Source organism: Oncorhynchus keta, chromosome 18 (genome assembly GCF_023373465.1).
Source record: "Oncorhynchus keta strain PuntledgeMale-10-30-2019 chromosome 18, Oket_V2, whole genome shotgun sequence".
Classification (NCBI taxonomy): Eukaryota; Metazoa; Chordata; class Actinopteri; order Salmoniformes; family Salmonidae; genus Oncorhynchus; species Oncorhynchus keta.
The window spans coordinates 5,844,097-5,858,693 of record NC_068438.1 but is presented as its reverse complement, the minus strand read 5'-3'; the positions used below and the strand labels follow the sequence as shown (position 1 = coordinate 5,858,693).

General features: G+C 50.8%; 1 protein-coding gene across 4 annotated transcripts in view; it reads right to left on the bottom strand.

The window, feature by feature from the left end:
* Positions 1-14,597, bottom strand: part of LOC118397117 (signal-induced proliferation-associated 1-like protein 3) — a 116,993-nt gene that overhangs the window by 28,844 nt on the left and 73,552 nt on the right. For all 4 annotated transcript variants that reach the window (XM_035791594.2, XM_035791595.2, XM_052467288.1 and 1 more), the window contains 9 exons: positions 12,738-14,424; positions 11,055-11,185; positions 8,316-8,504; positions 7,947-8,121; positions 7,407-7,510; positions 3,400-3,557; positions 2,722-3,304; positions 2,255-2,353; positions 1,989-2,164 (listed from right to left, as the gene is read on the bottom strand). In XM_035791594.2, coding sequence (XP_035647487.1) covers positions 1,989-2,164; positions 2,255-2,353; positions 2,722-3,304; positions 3,400-3,557; positions 7,407-7,510; positions 7,947-8,121; positions 8,316-8,504; positions 11,055-11,185; positions 12,738-14,196 — 3,074 coding nt within the window. In that variant the 5' untranslated portion in view covers positions 14,197-14,424. The remainder of the gene's footprint in view (positions 1-1,988; positions 2,165-2,254; positions 2,354-2,721; positions 3,305-3,399; positions 3,558-7,406; positions 7,511-7,946; positions 8,122-8,315; positions 8,505-11,054; positions 11,186-12,737; positions 14,425-14,597) is intronic.

Here is a 14,597-nt window from a genome sequence, read left to right as displayed (position 1 = left end):
TCATACATATACCAGTGAGTGTACTAACCAACCTTGGAAGGAAAAACCTAGATCCCACACAAACGCACGAATACGACTGCCAATGTCAAGCCACGAAAACAACCCTCACACACACACTGGATAAGAACACGCGCGATGCACACAAGCCAGAGTACCAACCTTCGAGAGAGAGAGAGAGAGAACACCAGTGCCCACTTCCAGAGACCGCTCCATCGCAATGGCCGGCCTGACAGCTGGGGAGCTCTCTCTCTCTCTCTCTCACACACAGGGAGGGGGAGAGAAAGAGGAGAACGTGAAGCCAGTTCCTTCTCTCCCTCCCACTTGGCTTCTCCCACCTGAGAGGTGTTCAGACACGTCTTCCCATTCAATGCCGGCTAGCCTACTGTACACACACTACCTCTCTCCCTCCTTCTCTACCCTTTTCATTAGCATGGAGCACACATTTTTAATTTATCGCCTCTTTTTATTTATTTATTTGCCCTCTTTCTGCAGATTCCAGGCCTTAATCTCATGCAATCTGTTGTCCCGGTTCACTCTAGCAAACGAGTGTGATCGGGGGGGGGACAGAAAGAGTGAAATACAAGACTAATTACGTAGTGTGTGTGGAGGAGTAAGCATGTGTGTGTGTGTGTGTGTGTGTGTGTGTGTGTATCAAAGGGGTTTAAGTCATGCAATTAAACTGCCTTACACATGAAATAAATCCAACCACGGTGCCATCACACCCCGGCAGCACAATTACTGGATTTAGCAACCCCCAACTCAATCACACAGCCCCGGCACACAATTACTGGATTTAGCAACCCCCAACTCAATCACACAGCCCCGGCACACAATTACTGTCTTTAGCAACCCCCAACTCAATCACACAGCCCCGGCACACAATTACTGGATTTAGCAACCCCCAACTCAATCACACAGCCCCAGCACACAATTACTGTCTTTAGCAACCCCCAACTCAATCACACAGCCCCGGCACACAATTACTGGATTTAGCAACCCCCAACTCAATCACACAGCCCCGGCAGCACAATTACTGGATTTAGCAACCCCCAACTCAATCACACAGCCCCGGCACACAATTACTGGATTTAGCAACCCCCAACTCAATCACACAGCCCCGGCAGCACAATTACTGGATTTAGCAACCCCCAACTCAATCACACAGCCCCGGCACACAATTACTGTCTTTAGCAACCCCCAACTCAATCACACAGCCCCGGCAGCACAATTACTGTCTTTAGCAACCCCCAACTCAATCACACAGCCCCGGCAGCACAATTACTGGATTTAGCAACCCCCAACTCAATCAAGAACAGACATTCTGCTACTTGTGACCGACTACGGAGCAGCACACTCGGGGGGGCTGCGTCCCCAAATGGCACCCTATTCCCTATATAGTGCACTACTTTTCACCAGAGCCCTGTTAAAAAGCAGCGCACTAAATAGGGAAAAGGGTGCCATTTGGGACACCGCCAAGCTGGGCTAGAAATCGAGTAGAGACTAGTCACACTGTGTGTAGTCGGTGCGTATTCATCTCAGTAACATTCAAACCCACAGTATTTAATAGAGCCTCATTATCACACTGTACTCAAGGCCCACACTCAGATGAAAGGTTGAGAGGAACGGAGATGGGTGAAGGGGAGATGGCGAGAGAGAGGCTGAGGGAAAAACACAGGACAGAACGAAAGACGGGGAATAAGAAAGCTTGAAAGGACACGATTCATTCTATTGTTGCTTCTTTCTATCCGTCTCTCTCTTTCACCAAGCCCACACCATGTGCCTCTCGCCTCTCTCCCTTTCACACACACCCACTCAAAACTCTCCGCAGAACAGAGACGTCTGGCCAGCATCTCTCAGCTCTGTGTGTGTTGCTGTGTGTGCGTCTTCTCCCTCTACAACACATCCTTAGAGGCAGGATGATGCTTTGACAGCAAACACACAAACGCATTCATTTTCACATACACACACTCAAACGCGCACACACTGACCTGCGGGGCCCTCCCTCCTCGTAGGGCGGTATGATCACCACTTTAACGGTGACAGACGTCCTCAGTAGGTCGATCATCTGCTCGTGTGTCAGGGTTACCGCGGCAACCTTGCAGATCTCCACCAGCCGGCTGCCCTGCCTCAGCCCTGCCTGCCAGGCGAAGCCGTACTCCTCCACCTAAAATAATCGTACTTTCAATATAATTTTACGTCTGATTTTTACATGCGTTTACTGAAAAACGTGTTTTAGAAAGTATGGGGAAAGTACCTCAGCCACGGTGCCGTCCAGACTGACGTGGAACCCCAGCTGTCCCAGGCCGTTCCTCCTCAGAGTCATATCCGCCGTCTCACAGCCCACCGTCAGCGCCTGGGGATAGAGGGAGGGGGAAGAGCTTAGGGGCTTTCAGCAAATAAAAGGGCTTCGAAAGGCTGGTGGTTTTAAATGAATCATTAAATACATAATTATACTGCCACACAACAACAGCCAAACATGCTATTTTCATACATTTTTAGTTTCAGCATGAGTGTTGAACCTCCTCTTGGCAACAATCACAGTCCTCTTAGCCTGGGTGCCTGTGGGTTTCAGCAAAACTTAATTGTCTTACGCAACAAGGTAGAGAGGTGGTACCCAGGCTATTTCTTCCACACAAAAAATTCCAGTTAAACTCTTCCCTGCCTCGTACGCCACCATACCCCTGGTTAACTTCCCCAGCTCTGTGACCTCTGCCCGCTCACCTTTAACCTCTGCACCACCTCCCTGATGTCCTGAGCAAAGCCCTCGGGGACTCTGACGGCGATGTGGTCTCCTCTCCCGTAGAAGATCTTCAGTGCCAGCCTCTCCGGCGTCCAGCCGATCACATCGGCGCAGAAGCAGTTGAACACCACTTCCTTGGTGTTGCAGTCTGCCAGGAGGATGTACTCTGCCGACACGCCCAGAGCGCAGGAGATCTCCGACCCGCCACCACTGAAGTCCTGGGCCAGCACCCTCCACGCCACCGCCCCGGCCGCTCCCAACTCGGCCCCCTCTCTCGCCCGCGCCCGCTCTCTCTTCTTCGACGCCAGCGAGATGAGGTTGTTGAGTTTGCCCGCGGAGTCGAGCGGCGTACTGCTCACACAGTTCTCGGCTAAGTCTCTGAGGTACTCCTGTCGCGTGCGTGTGGCCATGGTGTGGAACTTCTCAGACTTGTGCGCAGCGCTCTCGGCATTGATGACCTTGGCCAAGAGGAAGTTGCGGAAGGCTTCAGGGCTGCGGAACGTCACCCCGCTGGGGATGGGCGGGCCGAAGGAAGGTACGTCATTCATACGCGTCACAGCCACACTGAAGAGAGGGGAGAAAAAACAACCATCAACAACTGACCAATAACAACAGCATAATGGATACCATGGTGAGAGTTGGTGCCCCCTCCCTCCTACCTGTAGCAGGTGTCGTCGGAGCAGGGGTTGTGCACGCGGACGATGACGAACACGTGCTGGAAGTGGGAGCGGACGTTCTGAGGGGTGAAGGGCAGCGCTCCCGGCTCCTGGAAGATTAGTGTGACGATGTCGTTCCCTATGTGCCTCTTCCTCAGGAGCTGAGGGAGAAAAAGGAGAGGGGAGGGGGTGAGAGAGAGCAAAAAAGGAACGTGTGAAAGAGGGAGACAGAAAGGAGTGAAAGCGAGGGTGGAGGTAAGGACACAGAGTTGGCAGGGGGAGAGACAAACAGAAGCAGAGGAGGAGAGTGAGCAGGGGGGAAACACCGAGCACAAATTAACATGAGTGAGCCAGAATTGGCACACGGGCTCACTTGACTCACTATCGCCCCAGTATATTGTTCGGGAAAAGTCCCAGAGAGAGACCGAGCGGGAGAGAGACAGTTTGTTCCCAGTCTACGCGGATGTAGGTCTGAGATTGGGATACAGATATAGGCAGTGAGCAGTGAGAGAACTGCTGAGGCCAACAAGCAGATCTTTATGTAATGCTACATTCGATTGAGTATGTGTGAATGTCAGTCACATAGTGACAGAATACATACAGTGTCCATTGCGGTGCTTGCCCACCACCCTCTCTCTCTGCAGCAGTGTGAAAGTGTCAATTACACAAGACAGCATAGAGCCTAAACACACCCTACGGGGTGCTGCTGGAGCTCTGTATGCCTGAGACACCAGTTCTGCCTGGGGCTGGACAACTGACAGAGTCCACTGCGGTCTGGATGTACCGGAGGTCTCTCTCTTTTTGACTCTCCTCCTCTCTCTGGCACATAACATTACTCTATAATCGACTGCCTTAGCAGATCTCCCTCTCTCCTTTCCGTCCCTCAGAGTGAGGGTTTACTGGTGATCAACACTGACACCTAGAGGTTGCGTGGCAGAAGTAAACATTTTGGCGCTGTCGCCTTTGAGCCTCTGGATGGAGTCAGTGTGCTGAATATTCATCTACTCTCTCCCATTGTGCCGTTTACACACTCACATAAAAGTAGTTCACAGTCAAGGGACATGCACACATATAGCGTAACCACAGAGTTTTCAAACCCAGAGGCGCAACGTCGCGATATATCTTCTGGGAATGCATCTGGAAGCAGACTTGACACACCAGACAGGGGGTTTGGCAGACAGAGAAGTGCAAAATGTGTTCTTAAGGCAAAACCTAGATTTGAGCCAATGTCTTAAGTTGCTGAACCTGTCATTACTACAACCTCGTGAAAGTGACAAACTGACACGCAAATAAAAAAATATATATCAAAAAACTAAACTTTACATCGAAGGAGTGCCTTTCGTTTGAATGTCTGCACATGCGCAGTTCGGCACGACATGACTGTCCGACCCGATGGCGTTTTTTTGCGCATGCGCTACGCTAGCTAATGTTTCGCCATGACGTTGCCTTTAAGTGTGACCGGGGATTTCGATTGTAGAAGCAGTTTCTGCCCATCTTCACACTGAAACCGTCATTGGCGTAAACCCATTCACACATAGTTTATATTTTAGTCATCGAACTTGTTATTTAATTAACCAGGTTGGTCAACTGAGAACCAATTTTCATTAACAGTGATAGCCTTGGAATCTCTGTTGCTATAGCTTAAACAGAGTTTTCATAACCTACCCATTCACATAGATAGGCTGCTGTTTGCATACTTTTAGCAACAGTTGTATGTATTAGCAACTATTAGCAAGCTTACACTATATATACACAAAAGTATGTGGAACACCCCTTCAAATTTGTGAATTTGGCCATTTCAGCCACACCCGTTGCTGACAGGTGTATAAAACCGAGCACTAAGCCATGCTATCTCCATAGACAAACACTGGCAGTAGAATGGCCTTACCGAAGAGCTGTGGCTTTCAACGTGGCATCGTCATAGGATGCTAACTTTCCAACAAGTCAGTTGGTCAAATGTCTGCCCTGCTAGACCTGCCCCAGTCAAGTGCTGTTATAGGGAAGTGGGAAACGCCAAGGAGCAGCAACGGCTCAGCCGCGAAGTGGTAGGCCAGACAAGCTCACAGAACAGGACCACCGAGTGCTGAAGCGCGAAGCGCATAAAAAAAATAGTCTGTCCTCTGGTTGCAACACTCACTACCGAGTTCCAAGCTGCCTCTGGAAGCAACACTCACTACCGAGCTCCAAGCTGCCTCTGGAAGCAACACTCACTACCGAGCTCCAAGCTACCTCTGGAAGCAACACTCACTACCGAGTTCCAAGCTGCCTCTGGAAGCAACACTCACTACCGAGTTCCAAGCTGCCTCTGGAAGCAACACTCACTACCGAGTTCCAAGCTGCCTCTGGAAGCAACACTCACTACCGAGTTCCAAGCTGCCTCTGGAAGCAACGTCAGCACAAGAACTGTTCGTCGGGAGCTTCATGAAATGGGTTTCCATGGCTGAGCAGCCACACACAAGCCTATGCAACAATACCATGCGCAATGCCAAGAGTCGGCTGGAGTGGTGTAAAGCTCGCCGCCATTCTCTGGAGGGACGAATCACGCTTCACCATCTGGCAGTCCGACGGACTAATTTGGGTTTGGCGGATGCCAGGAGAACCCTACCTGCCTCAATGCATAGTGCCAACTGAAAAGTTTGGTGGAGGTGGAATAATAGTGTGGGGCTGTTTTTCCATGGTTCGGCATAGGCCCCTTAGTTCCAGTGGAGGGAAATCTTAATGCTACAGCATACAATGGCATTCTAGACAATTCTGTGCTTCCAACTTTGTGGCAACAGTTTGGGAAGGCCCTTTCCTGTTTCAGCATGACAATGCCCCCATGCACAAAGCGAGGTCCATACAGAAATGGTTTGTGGAGATCGGTGTGGAAGGACTTGACTGGTCCTGCACAGAGCCCTGACCTCAACCCCACCGAACACCTTTGGGATGAATTGGAACGCCGACTGCGAGCCGGGCCTAATCGCACAACATCAGTGACCTCACTAATGCTCGTGGCTGAATGGAAGCAAGTCCCTGCAGCAATGTTACAACATCTATTGGAAAACCTTCCCAGAAGTGTGGAGGCTATTAAAGAAGCAAAGGGGGGGGATCAATTCCATATTAATGCCCATTATTTTGGAATGAGATGGTCGACGAGTAGGTGTCCACATACACTATATGACCAAAAGTATGTGCTAGCAACAGTGACTGTACAGTTGGCATGTATTCAAGGAACATAAATACTTTTAGCAGCACATTACCAACATAAGTACACTCGTGGGGTTTATATGACCTTGTGCATCCACCCACATTAAGTTCTCATGCAAACACTTGAGCCAACGATTTAAACACACACGCGCACACACAAAAATGCCGAGCTTAACAACTGACACAGTTCACCCAGACACACCGTTACCACAACGCCCTGAGGGATATGTAGGAAGGCAGAGTTATTTAAAAGCAGAAAGGGAAAAATAGTCTTTCAAAACCTAGAGACTGAGCCCCACCCAGCTTTGAACTAGTTATGAGAGAGAGGACTGAAAAGCCCATTCAAAGAGAACAAAGACTCCATAAAAATACTGCAGACACATAGAATGGAAGAGGAACAACACTCTAAAAGAGAAGCGAGGGAGCGGGGCAAGAGAGAAGTCCCATTTCATGAGCAGCTGCAATTATCCATGTCCGAGCCAGACAAACTATAGAAACAGCGCTACAACAAACCACAGTACACAAAGTATTTAACCCTTCGTCCGCCATGTGTCTTCTGAATCTGAGATGTATGACGCTCGATGGTGACACTCAGACGGACGTCCAAAGGATTAGTGAGACCGTGACAATGGCCACACTACCCAGAGTACCCTTTAGGAGTCATGGAAGAGTGCCTGAGCCTTTGTAACTACACCTGTGGGATTGACCAGACAACACTACTAGATAGAAGGGTAGTTGAAGAGGCAGGATGAATCCTATCTTGTAGGTATGAAGGTGTCTGGGGTGGGCTGTGGTAGACCGTGCTGTGTGTGTGTTGGTCTCACCTGCTGGGGGTTGTTGGGCATGTAGGGCAGCATGGTGGACACGTGGAACATGACCTCATAGCCCTGGTAGGTGGTGTACAGGGAGTGGGTGCCCGTCGAGTCAGCTGGGGGGAAACCGAGAGAGAAACAAAACACACGCACAAGCAAACACAGAGTTAATATTCCGTTATCCAGGCCCAGTTCAGCACCAAGACATGAACTCCACAAGTGAAGGAACACAATGGAAAGAGAGCGCCACATCAAAAGCTGTAGTCCATAGAGAATTACAATACTATTTTAGGAAACCACATAACTCTTTTTTTCTAAAGGTTTTTGCTTCATTAGGCAGTTATGTAGCAACACTGTTTTTATATTCATGCACCATTTGACAGGAATCACTCATTTCCCTCAGTGTTCACACCCTTTAGTCGATCATTCTATGACTGCAAGGTCAGGAAGGCATGCAGAAAACTCTGTTCTGACATTAGGCACGCGCAGTCACCGGCGAACGAACGCCCTACTACGCACCCCCCTCACACACCGACACACGCGGACACGTACTCTTGGTGTCCAGCTGGGCGGCGTAGTTGGTGAAGCCTCGGAGACACACCTGCTCCCCTAGCAGGTCCATGAAGGCCGAGAAGGCGGGCGTGGCCTCTTCGTTGTTATACATCTCCTCTTCGGTGCTCTGGCCTGCCCGACACAGCAGCACTCCCACCTTGTGCTTCTGACTCAGCTAAACCGGAGAAGAAACAAATATTAGGCGGCATTCACACGCGGACGCCAGCCCCTGGCTCAAACAGAGACATTCCCATCTGGTGTTTATGACTGTAGCTGTAGGTGGTGATATCAGAGGTGATGTAAGACAGAGACAGATGCACGGAGATATCATAGAACTCGCGCCTGAGACCGTGACCCCGCTAGACTCACCCCCTGTTCGTCCAGTTTGAGGAGCTGCTCGGTGACCTTGGGCGTGCTGAGAGCCAGGCGCAGGCAGGACACACTGAGCTCCGGGACCACCTGCTCCAGCACCTCCTTCAGGGGGAGACCCCGCACCGTGCCGTGCCTGCCCGTGGAGGTCACAGCATCCTCCAGGATGGACCCCCGCAGCGTCACCAGCTACACACAGAGGACATTGGACTCATTAGAGATGTAAAAAAAAAAAAAAAAAACACACAAAGGGAGATGAAATGTACTTTATTGTCCAATAACTTGAAGAGAACGTTCTCACATCTATGTCGCCGGGGAGTTTATTTTTTTTAATAGACATTGAGAAATAGGACAGATGTCTTCAGTCAGGGCATATCTGCAATCTGTACTCGGGGTGTTTCCAGACGGCGGGGCTATAATAATCTCAGGCGCTGAGAGAGCTATACGTTATTCAAGGTACTCAGAGACCACGGCACCGTGCTTCATTAAAACTGCAACACAGTACTGAGGAACTAGACGGGGCGAGAGAGTGCTTCACCTTAACGAAATCAAGGGTTTGGCGTGGCGGAAAAGAAACCCCTAAACAGTGCAGGTTCAATTCCAGCTATTCAGATTGCCTTCCGGCACAATATAGAGCTCCTCTTGTCAATGGACTCCATAAGTCCTTTTATCAGATGCAGGGAAAATAGTTGCCAATAACTTGCCGTCTAACTATTCACACCGTGTTTCCCCCGGTGACCTCTAACATCTGACAAGTACCTCCAATCCATCTCTCCCCCTGAGAGGCAGGGTGGGAAACCCTATGTTGGCGTCCAGCAGTGACTGACTGCGCCAATCTGGGGCATTTGTGGGTTATGTGTAAGAATGTGTATGTGTGTGTGACTGAGTGTGTATCGTGTGGTTAGAGCATGCTGTGTCAGCATCGTTCAGACTTCAATTAGAGAGTATGGGAGAAGGGAGGGAGGGGTAGTGAGCGTTCTCTCGCTCGCTCTCTGTGGGAACCAAGGGCAGGCCTGAGTGGAGTGTCTGTGTGAGCTGAGCTCTGTAGACACAGGCGGCGGAGCGGCCCATTGTTCCATAGGGGCTAAGGTGATGAGGCCAGGCAGCCATGTAATCCAGCTAAAAACAACACGAAGGAGGGCAGCAGCCAACCAGAAGGGCACGGCCACAGGACTCACCAGTCACTATTGGGAAGCACATGTATTAGACAGGGTGCAAGCAGAAACGCTATGTACACCCAAGTCTATTAGGCTCGCTATTTGTGCAGTGGAAGTCAATCTTTCAAATCAGTCGCAGAGTACGAGAGAACCTGTGTGTGCAGGAAAGGTAGTGCCAGGTATATGTGGACCCTAAAGAAATCGTGGCTTGGATTGCTTATGGGGTTTTCCACGTAAATATTTCAGTGATTCTGGTGGTGCCCGAGTACGTTAATGGGAGCGCAAAAAGCCTGCCCAAGGAGAAAGTGCCCACTTTCGTTTTTAACCTACTAAAGAGGACTTCGGAAAAGCTAGATGGGTGATTGGGCCAATCATAGAGAATGCCCTGTCCCAGGGCTGGAGGGGTGGTGAACCAATCAGAGCACATCTTTGCTTGCCTGGCTACCCAGACTCCTCTCTCCGGCCAAACACTACGACACTCCAACGAACGTTAGTTTCTTCTCCACAATGAGTCTGGAACGGAGTACCTCCACGACCCTTCGCCGAATGGGAACACATTCAGGGCGTGTCTGATTGGTCCAAAAACCGATGGGGTTGGGCCAGAACAGCCATGGGTAAAGCGGAGATTTGAAAAGGTGTCATTGGCTTGATTGGTTAGAGACGATCCAAATCGCCGATGACTTTGTTTTGTACAACGTCCCTCTTCACCACAAACTACTTCAAACGACGGCAGTCTCAGACTAAAAGTATGTAGCGAACGACAGAGCAACGGAATAATTCAGTTTGAGTCGTCAGGCTACATCTTTGCTTGAATGAGGAGGTTTGACATACATTGGGGCAATAAAGTATTTATTCAGCCACCAATTGTGCAAGTTCTCCCACTTAAAAAGATGAGAGAGGCCTGTAATTTTCATCATAGGTACCATACGTAGAATGTATGCACACATGACTGTAAGTCGCTTTGGATAAAAGCGTCTGCTAAATGGCATATATTATTATTATTATATTACTTCAACTATGACAGACAAAATGAGAAAAAAATCCAGAAAATCACATTGTAGGATTTTTTAATGAATTTATTTGCAAATTAAGGTGGAAAATAAGTATTTGGTCAATAAACAAAAGTTTATCTGTAGGCCTCTCTCATCTTTTTAAGTGGGAGAACATGCACAATTGGTGGATGACTAAATCCTTTCTTTGCCCCACTGTATCACTAGCTTAGTGGAGGGAGGTCTACCAGCAGACCAGGGCAGTATTTGGCTTGGCTGTTCTAAGCAGGGCCTGGTCAGGTGGAAAGTTCCACTGGTAGAGAATGGAGAGATTGGAGGGAAAAGGGAAGGTAAATGGAGTGAGGGGAAGGTGTGGAGCGAGAAGGTAGTGTATGTGGAGCCAACATGGGCCGCGGGGACTCACTGAGGTCCAGTCCAGGCATAAATAACAGCGTACAAAAAATCCACAAAACTCCCACACACACTCTGCCTATTCAAACAAACATATCATGGCATCATCAGTATTCACCCTACTCAGTGTTCCCTCTAGCTGTGTGTAGGCAGGCAGTGGGAGGTGGGTTGGGTGTTAGTACCTCACTGGTTCTGGCGATGACGCGGTACTGGTACTGGTCCTTCAGGTCTTTAGTGTCGTCCAGTTTCTCCCTGCGGATACTCACAGCCACCGGACCCAGCTTGTCGTCCGTGCCAAAGTAGTTTGAGTGCTCTGCAGTGACACACAGGGACAGAGTGCGTTCACAACATGTCTGGACATGCCTTTGGTACTGTTGAACACGTGTATTGATCATTTTAATAACAGCCCTTGGACATGGAAAAATGGAGGAGGGAAATTAAGGGGTTGAGAGTGAAAGGAGAGAGCGGAGGAGGGAAAGAAGAGATATGCTCCGCTGAAGAGTGCGATAACAGCAGCGCTTGCAGTGCTTGTATGCATGTGGTTTCAATACATTTTCAATTGCACGTTGAATTAATCAGCTCATCAAGGAACCTGAGGACATCGATTAGAGCTACAAATGACAGATAAAGATTGCACAGCCGAGCCTGTGGCGCGGCGGGCACGGCTTTGCTCGGTACAGATTCTACTCTTCCAGGGGAAGTCACGTGCTTGAGTAACCTTCAGAGGTAGAGAACACAATAGGAATCGACAAAATGACTAAACTCAATTATATTTGTTATTTAAGCCACGGCGATACAATCGCTTGCTTTGACATACTAGCCGTATTGCTTTGCGTGGTATAGGCCTATCGTGGCCAGAAAGGTTGGTTTCATAATCAGAACATTCCACAGGACATTTTATTACATTTTATTATAAGTGTGTGACAGACTGAAGACTGAGTAGCCTATCTGCTTATCTAAAGTTTGATGAATAAGTGGAAATCTCTGATAAGACGCATTCCTGAAGTAAAAAGGCTGTAAACAATTTCCACATGATACAGTAACAGCTTACTCCACAAACTGTGAGCGACTTCTCCTACTTGTGAGTGGAGGAGGAAGAAACTAGTGGAAGAACTGTACGTTTTCAAACTTGTTTCGTCCCTGCATAATTGAAGAGGCTCAGCACTGTTTAGCATTCCAGCTTGGTCTTGCAGTCGAAAATGTCAACTTTCTGGGCGAGGCTTTTTGACATGCACGCAGGGCATCGCAGTTACTGCTCTGGAGCAGTCTCACGTTCCACGCAGCATTCAGGGGGACAGGCAGTAGTATTTTTGGAGCGGTAACCTTCATCTCGGTGGTTGCAAGCGTCACAAACCCTGACAACATCTGTCTCTAATTAGGCTCTTACCAGATGATTTAGTCCTTGGGGTAGCTATCTATTTTTCCAGGGTCTAGAGAGGGAATTCTGGGAGCGCACACACACACACACACACACACACACACACACACACACACACACACACACACACACACACACACACACACACACACACACACACACACACACACACACACACACAGCTGTTCTGTAGGATGGAGGGGGGACTAGTGTCAGGATTAATGTGCAGGGGCAGAAAGGAAAACGTGTGTGTGAGGGATTAAGCTAATTCTTCTCTGAGCTACAAACTCAGTTTGCCAACAGACAAGAGGCAGGTACATGTTATCCTCTGGGACCGCTGCCAGGTTGGCTGCCCGTACAGGGACAGCTGGATGGAGGAGGAGAGAGTTCTGCCAGTGGAAACACTAGTGATAAGCTAGACTTTTGTGAATAGTGATAGTAAAAGTAGTTAGGCAGGATTGGTAGGCAAGATCAGATGAGTTGTTACCTTTCCCGTGGAAGTAGTCTCGGTAGTAGCGTGCCCCCAGGTCCACGTGCTCGATGCTACAGAGTTTCAGCCTGTCCATTCTGGTGACTTGCTGCTCTATGGGTACCTCCACCACCGACACACTGGCGTTGCTACGTCGAAGGCTGCCCCTCGCCAGGTCACCAGCGCCCCCCTCCCCTCCCCGCTCGGCCGAGGAGCTCAGGAAGCTGACGTTGCGCTCCCCGTGGCCCCCAGTCTCGTTGTGGAAGTGGGGGCAACTGAGGAGGAGCGGACTGGAGTTGGGGCCACCGGGGGGGGCGTCCAGAGGGTCCATGCCCAGGGAGGGTGTGGGCGCACTGGGGTCGAGGTCTAGCGTCAGGTCCTCAACGCTGGAGTAGGTAGCGTCCAACCCACTCAGAGTTGAGGACCGTGACACAGCCAGGGAGACTGAGGCCGCCGATGCACCGGTGGCAGTGTTCCTCCGCTTGGCTACGTAGGCGCGCTGAGCAGCCGCCTCATTGAGGTCAAACAGGATGCTCTGGGCGTCGTAGTGGACAAAGCTCTTGGGGCACACCCAGGGTTTGTAGGGTGTATCTGTAGAGTTACGGCCTCCCCCGTCCTCCCACGCCTCCGCTCTGTCCAGCTCCCCTCTGCTGGAGCTGCGGAGCTTCCGGAACAGAGAGGACGTCCCCAGAGACGACTCTGTCCCCCCGCTCTTCTTCCTCACCCTGTTCTCTGACCGCCCCATCCCTCCATCCTCCCCCCGGGATGTGGGCGTGGGGGAGTGGCCCGTGGGGAGGGGTGCCGAGGGAGGTGAGTTGGTGTACAGTAGCTCCCCCAGGCGTCCGGGGGCAGTGCTGCGCTGGTCGGGCCTCTCCTGGTGGAACTGGCTGAGCATGTCAAAGAAGCTCTGCTCGGGGATGCCCTGCACGTCGATGGAGGAGGTGCTGCCATACTCCCGGAACAGATTAGCACCTCCACGACCTTCCACCTCGTTCTCATCCTGCTCGCTCAGAGTCACCTCGCTGTTGGACCGCTGCCGTAATGGGGGGAAGGCACGCAGGCCTGAGGGAGACCCTCTTTCACCTCCGTACCCACAACGGAACTCCACGTCCTTCGTGCGTCGCCTTGGTAAACGAGCCACTCCTCCCCTCACCAGCCCGACCTCCGAGATGGGGAAAGACGTGGTCGTCGTGAAGGGGTCGTCTACATGGTGATTACCGCCTTGCCCGTTCTCCAGGAGCGACTCCCTCGATTGCGCGTGGCGCGGCGGCCACTCAGCAATACGGGCGCGGACGCCCATCTTGGGAACGGAGACACGTGATTGGGTGGCTGGGTCAGAGGAGGGGGCAGGGTGGCCGTTGGGGGTGATGTGGAAGGTGGCATGTTGTGTGAGGAGGGACCCAGGCCCTCCCCCTCCACCCCTCTCCAACAGGTCTGAGGAGGTGCAGGTGACCCCTCGATCTCTGTAGGTGTTCATGGCGCCCCAGGAGAGCTCAGGGCAGGACAGCAGGCAGGGGGGCAGGGAGCTGGCATCCCAGGCCAGAGTGGGGAGTAGGGGAGAGGGAGAGGAGCCCCACACACACTCTGCTGATGCTGCGGCCTCCACCTCCCACACACATCGCTTTCAATGGGAGGGTGGGACACTGCTGGTCATAGACCCAGTTACACAGTAGGCCGTCTCTCTTCTCTCAGGCTCTGGGCAGATCTGCGGAGAAGACAAAACACACATTGATATGCTGACCACAATAAAACAATATGCACACATGGCATACAGTAATACACAGTTTTTGAACATGCACGCCCAAACACTAACATACACTGGCAAAGATTCACCCCTCCTACTCAATGAAATGACACCACGAAAGCGATGACGACAAT